This window comes from Sinocyclocheilus anshuiensis, unplaced genomic scaffold (genome assembly GCF_001515605.1).
Source record: "Sinocyclocheilus anshuiensis isolate Anshui unplaced genomic scaffold, SAMN03320099.WGS_v1.1 scaffold802, whole genome shotgun sequence".
Taxonomy (NCBI): domain Eukaryota; kingdom Metazoa; phylum Chordata; class Actinopteri; order Cypriniformes; family Cyprinidae; genus Sinocyclocheilus; species Sinocyclocheilus anshuiensis.
Genome location: NW_015547667.1, coordinates 476,706 through 485,418, shown reverse-complemented (window position 1 = coordinate 485,418; position 8,713 = coordinate 476,706). Strand labels below are relative to the sequence as shown.

Sequence of the window (8,713 nt, the reverse complement as noted above, 5' to 3'; positions counted from 1 at the left end):
TGTGTGTGTGTGTGTGTGTGTGTGTATGTGTGTGTGTGTGGGTGGGTGAGTGAGTGAGTGAGTGAGTGAGTGAGTGAGTGAGTGAGTGAGTGAGTGAGTGAGTGAGAGAGAGAGAAAGAGAGAGTTATACTATCAGATTGATGAAATGATATTGGATGCAGTTCAGGGTAGGATGAAATAGAAAACTTGTAATACTCCCAATAGTTTGTATAAGTGTGTGTGTGTTAGCGTGAGTATGCATGCATCCAAACATGAACAGGTCCAAGGCCTTTATGTTTGCAAGCACACGTACATATGTGAACGTGAACATGATCAACATGCTCCTGAACACTAATAGTTTCTATTACTTTCATTCTTTCCCATTCACTTTGAATGGCTGGACATTTTTGACCAGGAACACCACAAGTGTGACTTTGTGCCATTTTGTACAAAATAAAAGCCTTTCAAAACAAACTCCCTGATTAAACATTAAAGTACACTAGTGCGATAAACAGTGCAAATTTTCATCAGTTTTTATTTAATATTGTGAAAATTATTCATAAATAATGCTTTTTTCACTCAAGAAATGAGGTGCCTAGTCTCAGATAAATGAGGCCTACGCTTAATCAGAAGCAAATATAAATACAAAACCAGTCCTAAATGAACGAAAAGAAGTTGACAAAAAGATTGAATCCAATCTTTGGTGATAATATAGCATAATGAGTGATTTATAAGCAATTTTATGAGGCCGGGTCCTTTTTGCTCTGTAAACTCGTAAGTGTGATAGGTTCTGAACACAACACAAGGGTTAAATGAGAACATCTTTTCCTTTTCAGGGCTGAAAAGTGGCTACAGCCCCACGAGCCCAACGTACAGTCAGCCGCCTGTTCAAAGGCAGGTCGCAGCTCTGAAACCCCCTCCCGCTGTGAGCTCTGTGTCCTCTAGCTACACCATCTACCCGACGTCAACCAGCGTACAGCAAACTCCAGCCCCCATAGCCACTTACACCCCCAGTTCTTCCTACAACTCCACAGCTGCTACGTCCTACTCCGGTACGGCCGCGGCCGATTCAGATTTATACGCCACAAATAGCCGGCGGCGTATCGTCTAACGGTATCTCTTTCTTTGTTGCTTCAGCCGGTCTCAGCTATTCCAGCTATGAGTCTAGCGGTTACACATCCACGCCGTCGTACTTCCAGCCGGCGCAGTTGGCGCCCCCGCAGGCGCAGCCTCAACCGCCCCTCCAGCAGCCGCAACAACCTCCGCCACCGCAGCAGACGCAACAACCTCCCAAACAGCTCGCCAACTCCTCCTGGAGCAACACGGGTAGCGGCGCACTCACCAGCCCCAACACGTACAAGAAACCGGTTTTCCATCAGAACAAGATCCAGAAACCCAAAGGCCCACCTAAACAGCCACAGCTGCACTATTGCGATATCTGCAAGATTAGCTGTGCTGGTCCGCAGGTGAGCAATTGCATTAAATCCACATTCAACTTCACCCAGAAATGAAATTTCCCTTATTTACTCAACCTCAGGCCATCCAAGATGTATCATCTGTCATTCTTCAGCCGAAGAGAACTTAAAGGGATAGTTCACACAAAAATGAAAATTCTGTCATTAATTACTCGCCCTCATGTCGTTCCAAACCCGTAAGACCTTCGTTCATCTTCGGAACACAAATTAAGATATTTTTGATAGAATCTGAGAGCTGTCTGACCCTCCCATAGACAGCAAGGTAACTACCACGATCAAGGTCCAGAAATGTAGCAAGGACATCGGTAAAACAGTCCATGTGACATCAGGTGTTCAACCGTAATTTTACGACGCTATGAGAATAGTTTTTGTGCGCAAAGAAAACAAAAATAACTACTTTATTCAACAATTCTTCTCCTCCTCATCCTGTATGCTGTGGCGCGCCGCCGTTATGGAGAGAGTATCATGACGCATGCGCTTGCTTCCGCTTCATGTAAACAATGCATGCGCATGGCGCTGTTGCTTATGTTAACACGCACATGCATCAGCACGCTCATGCATCATTTACATGAAGCGGAAGCAAGCGCATGTGTAGTTGAATGGTTGTTTTTTGTGTCAGTTTGTTGTTACCCATCTATTTGATCTGTTTTCGTCTGTAGACTTCAATTTCAATTCATATCTTTTGCCTCTACTGTATTTTGAAGAATTTTACTGAGGGGCAGTGTTGGGGTAACACATTAGAAGTAACACAAGTTATGTAATCAGATTACTTTTTTCAGGTAAATAGTAAATCATGCATTACTTTTAAATTTACAATGACGTTTCAAATACGTAACGCATGTGTTCACATTATTTAATGACACCTCTCCTGTCGCTCTGTTGAGAGAAATAGGCACATAGGCACTTTCTTCAGCCTGCGGCTTCACTTTTGGTGTGAAAGGACCTTGACAGTTGTAAAAATAAGTTATGGTTTATTTGTTATTAAAAAAACAAATAAGCAAGCCCATCCAAAGTGACAGAAAGTAATGCAAAAGAAACGTGATGTATTACTTTCCATAAAAGCAACTAATTAGTTACTTTTTAATGGAGTAATGCAATATCGTAATGCATTACTTTTAAAAGTAACTTCGTTCATATATCATTCGCCTGGATTTGCACAACATTTTATTCCTAAAAACATTGTGAAAGTGAAGTTTTTTCTTGTTGCTGACAGTGTTTTCTGGGAAATGCATGCAAGTTGGTGCATGTTTAGATATATACAACGTTTCAGAAAAATGTCTTTCTATTTTTAAGGCTAACAGTCAATGGAGGAAGTATGGTGATATCTGTTAGTTTAGTTTTTATATAGTTTCAACCATTTTTGATGGCTCAAAATCCATATTTAGACAGCTTCAAAGTAATCCACATGGACCCTAGTTTTTATGTCTTTTTTTTTTGTTAAGAAATGCAAACTTTGTTTTGTATTACAAGTTTTCTAAAATGTTAAGTTAAAACATGCAAGTGAGGCATTATCTAATTAAACATGCACCGATTTGCGTGCGTTTCCACAGAAGAAATCTGTAAGGCCAGGTTCAAAATTCTTTTCAATTCAAATTTTGTTGACAAATTACAGTCAAAAGGTTTTACAGAAGGGATTCTGGATTAAAGCAATAACCCCCAAGAAGCCATGGTTTACAGTGAATTTATAACAGCTAAGCAAAGTGCCTAAAACCCCCTTAGCTGTTATAAATTCACTGTAAACGCAGCTTTGAGCGTGGCTCAGCCAATCAGAATCAAGGACCGGAACTATCCGTTTTATAAATCTCTTTTTATCACTCCATTTTACCATCTTTGTAGGAATAAGATGATATATAAACAAACCCCTCAGTAAAAATCTTCAGAATATAGATGGGAATAAAACTGAAAATAATTTGTGTATGGAAGTTCTACTAAAGCTGAGGGGGAAAAAAACTAATTTTTAGAATACTGACTTTAAAGATATGTATTGGAATTGAAATCTATAGATCTAAATAGATAAAGTACACAAAATAAGTATTTTGGATGTTTTCTTAACCGCTAGTCAACAACACGTTATGAAAAAAAAAAACAATGTTTTTGCCGATAGTGTCTTGCCCTAATTTAGTGGAAATTGGTAGCAAACGTACTTCTTCATTGACTTGTGTTCATATGCTCTTCTGCAGACATATCGAGAACATCTGGAAGGACAGAAGCACAAGAAGAAAGAGGCGGCTCAGAAGAGCAGTAGTCATGTGACTAACGGACCTCGCGGTGTCCAGACGCAGCTGCACTGTGAATTGTGCGATGTCTCGTGCACCGGCGCCGATGCATACGCCGCGCACATCCGGGGATCCAAGCACCAGAAGGTCTGTTAAATATGATGGTTCATTTGGCATTTTCAGCGCTCTTTTGCTTTTCGACGTATTTTGGTGTTGTAGCTTTGTTTGCGTCTTTGAAACTTTTTGTTGAAATGCACCTGCTATCAAACTTTTCCTCAGGTGGTGAAGTTGCACACCAAACTTGGCAAACCCATCCCTTCCACGGAGCCCGTTTTCGTGAGCTCTGCCCCTGCTGCCGTGACGATGACTACTAGCAAGACAGCGGCGACAACCACTCCCACCCCTACATCGGTTGCGCAGAAGACGCCGGCGGCGACTCTCTCCAAACCCGTGGCGTGTCCTGCGAAGAAACCTGCCACTGCTAAAATTGCCCTTATCGGTAAGTGACCTTACCGGGTATTTTCATTAAAGCGTCATGAAACCCCCCCTGTTTCAGCACTGGTCTTTCACACCTTAGATCTGAAAAAGACTCCAGAAATGGGCGTGTAAAACTGTGGAAAAGTGGGAGTGTAGAGGGTGGGAAGAGGGGAGAAAACAACCAATAAATCACAGACCTACAACACACTCATTATACAGACAAATGAATATTAAAATATCTTTAAAGCAGAAAGAATAAAGGCAGTCACTTTTTGTTTACTCTTCTTTGAAGTTTCGTTCTATATATCATTGTTTGCTGTGTATCACAATAATCCGTCGCGTCATCGCGTTCATGATCAGATGTACCGCTGTATCAGTGCCCTTATTCGCGCATATTTCATTTGAAAAATAAATGATATGTGCGCGCGTACAATGCTGGTTCATATTTGGAGACTATAAAATATGAATTAAACACGCTTGCTCCAGTCCGGATATGAACTAGGATCTGCACAGCGAGTGTTGTTAAACTCGTCACGGCGTTTAGCGCAGAAACTGCTCTCTCATGCGCGTGCCACGTGTTGTTACATATTAAATATTGTTACGGTCGTGTTTACAGAGATGAACTGACAGCGTGGAAGCTCGTTCATCTGATTTGAGTTCTCCGCTGTAAGACGACCTCATGCATAATACAGCGCAGTGATTGGATCATAAGAGTTCGTTCTCATGAATAATACTGAGAAAAGCTCGAATAACTGATGACGTAGACGCGTACTCTCCAGCCACGGCAGCCAATCACCACTCCCGATTAACGCATATACGTCACTTTCCGTGACGTTGGTTCAACTTTGCTTTTTGAACCGGAAGAACTAAATTAGTACAAAAAATGAAAAAAATAACCACTTTTCTCTTAATAATAGACATAATGAGTGCTATTATTGTTTTCACTGATGAGCAACCTGTACATATATGTTATCATCTCAAAAAATGCGTTTTAGGGTTTCATGACACTTTAAATGTGTGCTTAATAAATTTCTCAGTAAACCATTCAGAATACTGTTTTCAAACATTTTATAAATGACTGTGCAGAAATTGTTTGCGACCATGAGAATTTGCACAAGTGGTTTTGTGAATTATTTATTTTTTGCAATTACACAAGTACATAATATAAAACTAGATTTCTGAATGATTAAATGGAATTTGTTTGCATTTGCGACATTTACATTGGAGCGTATGTGAATTTATGTATATATAAATTATACATGACTTTACATGATGATTTAAGTCATTTTTTGTGAAACGTGAGCAGAACAAATTTTGGTGTAAATCATTTTGACTTTGTTTTCAAAACAATTAGTTTTATGAATGACTAGCACAGAATTTTTTTTGCAATTATGAGAATTTACACAAGAATGTTTTTTCGAATTATTTACATAGTCTTCACAATTGCACAAGTTTGTAGTATAAAAGGAGTTTTCTGAATGATTAAAAGGATTTTTTTCTTCAATTGTGACATTTACATTGGAGATTATGTGAATTTATTATAAATTTGTTTGCCGTTGCAACTGTGTACGTAATGATTTAGGCCTTTTTAGTAAAACGTGAGCAGAACGAATTTCTGTGTAAATCATTTGGAATACTGGAAAAATTAATTTTACAAAATTAAATTTTTCAGTTACAAGAATTTACAGAAGAATGGTTTTGCGAATTATTAACTTGGTATTTTAACAATTGCACAAGTATGTAGTATAAATGAATTTGTTTCCATTTGCGATGGACAAAAATTAATAAATGTATCACTCATCGTTGCAGAAACAAATTTTAAATGTTAAAGAAAGTTTGATGAACGATTTACGATTTACACCTAAATTTGTTTACATTTGTGACGGTTTATGTAAGAATGTTTAAAAGACCTGTTTTCACACAATAACGTTCAGCTCATGTCTCCTAAATGAGGCTCAATGTGTTTACTTTTTAGTTTAAGCTCAGTTTTAGTCACAAAGTCAAAAAAAAGTCATAAATGGCCTGATGTTTCCAGTGTAGGGATTATAGTTGTCTTCTGCGTGTCACTTCACCTTAATTTCACCTTCTTATCTTAATTTCACCAGCGCTTACGCAATCAGTGATCACACTGATCACAGAAATAGATATTTCCTCTTTAGTGCATCACTCACAAAACCCACATGATGGGAATAGATGATTTACATCCTGCCTTGAAGAAGAAAAAGCTCCTTGTACACATTTCAGTCGTCATGTTGACGCAATGCGTCTTTCAGATTGTAACATGACATCAACAAAGTCTTGCTCAGTCTTTTTCCTTTATACAGTTGTGATATTCATTCCAGATAATGTTTCTCAGCAGGGTATGAGTTAATGGATTTAGATGTAATCGTGCACAAACCCTGCACATCTTAAACATTTTGGTAGCATGGTTACGTTACGAACAGCCATCTTGCAGAAACATGAAATGAAGTCAATTCCCTAATATCCATTTCTCTCCAGGCAGCAGAACGTCCACACCAGCTCCGGTAAAGCTGGAGGAGGCGAAGCCGTCTGTGGTGAAGACGGACGCTTTGAGCGATGATGAGGATGGTGATGGTACTGGAGCTCAAGGAGACATTCAGCCTGTGGGACACGATTATGTCGAAGAGGTGAGACCATCCAGTCAAAATATTTCATTATTTGTGTTGAGTAAAACTTGATCAAAACGAGTGAATCTGTCTTTTTGTCAGTGAATCAGTCAAATTGATTCATGAATCATATTTATTAGCAGATCAGTCTGAGTCAAAAGGATTTCCTCTAGTACTGTAAATGTGTGTGACATTCAAGAAAATTGGATGTGTGTCATTCCTTTGAGGGGTTTAAGTCTCAGATTCATTTTTTCTCCTCAGGTTCGAAATGATGACGGAAAGGTGATTCGCTTTCACTGTAAACTGTGTGAATGCAGTTTCAATGATCCCAATGCTAAAGACATGCACCTGAAGGGACGGAGACATCGGCTGCAGTACAAGGTGAGACGTCACCCTGAAAAAAAACATCTTTGTATGTTTTTTTTAATATATATATATATATATAAGTATATTTGTGTATATTACGTGCTGTCAAAATGGCTGAAAAACTAAATTCGAATTTTTTACTTAAGTATTATCAATATTCGAATTATATTCTAATTTAAAAGGCATGCTCTAGAGAAAGGAAGTGACATCAGGGCTTTTAAGGTGTGCCTTTTTTGAATGCACCAATCCAGATGGGCCAATCATTAGCCTGCAGGAGCCAATCAACATCGTACCTGGACACACACACTTTAAAAACAAAAGAGAGACAGAAACGAGAGAATACAAAACAAAGGGTTGTAACAAAATGGTAACAATTCTCTTATTTATCTTTAGCCAGTGCGACGGCCCGATTCGCCCGACGACCGCCACATCATGGCCAAACACTCGGCCATCTACCCCGTGGAGGAGGAGCTTCAGGCCGTCCAGCGAATTGTTTCGCATTCTGAGCGCGCGCTCAAACTGGTGTCTGATTCGCTGCTGGAGAAGGAGGCGTGTGCTGCAGACGACGACAACGACGTGACGGACAAACAGTGAGGACTCTTGCCAGCTAGCTTTGCGTTTATGCTATGGAATAGTAGTGGGAAGTGTAAATTGACATGCTTCCTCTTGGACAGGTCAGAGTCTCAGGCTCGTGTTCTCAAAGGAGTCATGCGTGTGGGAATCCTGGCTAAAGGTCTCCTCCTGCGTGGCGACCGCAACGTCCAGCTCATCCTGTTGGCGGCCAAGAAACCCACTGCCTCTCTGTTGAGAACCGTTGCGGAGCAACTGCCCAAACAACTAGCGGTAAGCTTGTCTTTTTTTACGGAGTTGCTATGCATGTATCAAATGTTTATGTTGAAGCTGCTGAAAACCATTATTGACTTATGACCTGTTTATGCTCAAAACTTTCCCACTTGTGGTTTTATCACCATTTTTCACTTTGTTCTGGCTGCTACATGATGGAAATCGCCCACATAAGAAATCACATCGTCCCACGTGTTAAATTTATGTATAGCAACATGTAGCTGGATGTGTGGTTAACATTTTGCAATTTCTTAAAGTAGGCCTAAAGCTTGGCTGTCATATGTGTGACTCTCATTAAGAAATGTCCAGGTTGTCTTTCAAATTGAAATCTAAAAAAAAAAAAAGTTTGATATAATGTTTACATTTATTCAAAAATATTACAATTAAAATGTATTATATTTTGCATCAAGCAAGTGAAGAGTATTTTAAAGCCCATTAATATTTTTAAAATTAAAGAGCTCAAGCTCCGGCAATACCTAGCCTTTGCAAATAAACACTCCACTATTAGTAGAAGCCTGTTATCTTTACAGAAAACGCACTCGGTTTTAAAGTCAGTCATCTGATTGTACTGTGCATAAAAAATGCACTTTATGAATTACACAGATGGGAGCACGGCGCGATAAAAAATAACTCATGGTGCCATCGCATGCTATTACAAACTTTATAAGCCCCACTTGTGATTATGAGCTCGACTAATTCCAGCGGTCGACTTCACATTGCTTTCATATGT

General features: G+C 39.4%; 1 protein-coding gene across 1 annotated transcript in view; it reads left to right on the top strand.

Annotated features, from left to right (window-relative positions):
• LOC107702646 (zinc finger RNA-binding protein) overlaps positions 1 to 8,713 on the top strand; it is a 25,494-nt gene that overhangs the window by 7,432 nt on the left and 9,349 nt on the right. The window contains 8 exon segments of the mRNA XM_074187064.1: positions 816 to 1,031; positions 1,117 to 1,445; positions 3,635 to 3,817; positions 3,950 to 4,169; positions 6,647 to 6,795; positions 7,036 to 7,190; positions 7,344 to 7,730; positions 7,815 to 7,983. Coding sequence (XP_074043165.1) covers positions 816 to 1,031; positions 1,117 to 1,445; positions 3,635 to 3,817; positions 3,950 to 4,169; positions 6,647 to 6,795; positions 7,036 to 7,190; positions 7,344 to 7,730; positions 7,815 to 7,983 — 1,808 coding nt within the window.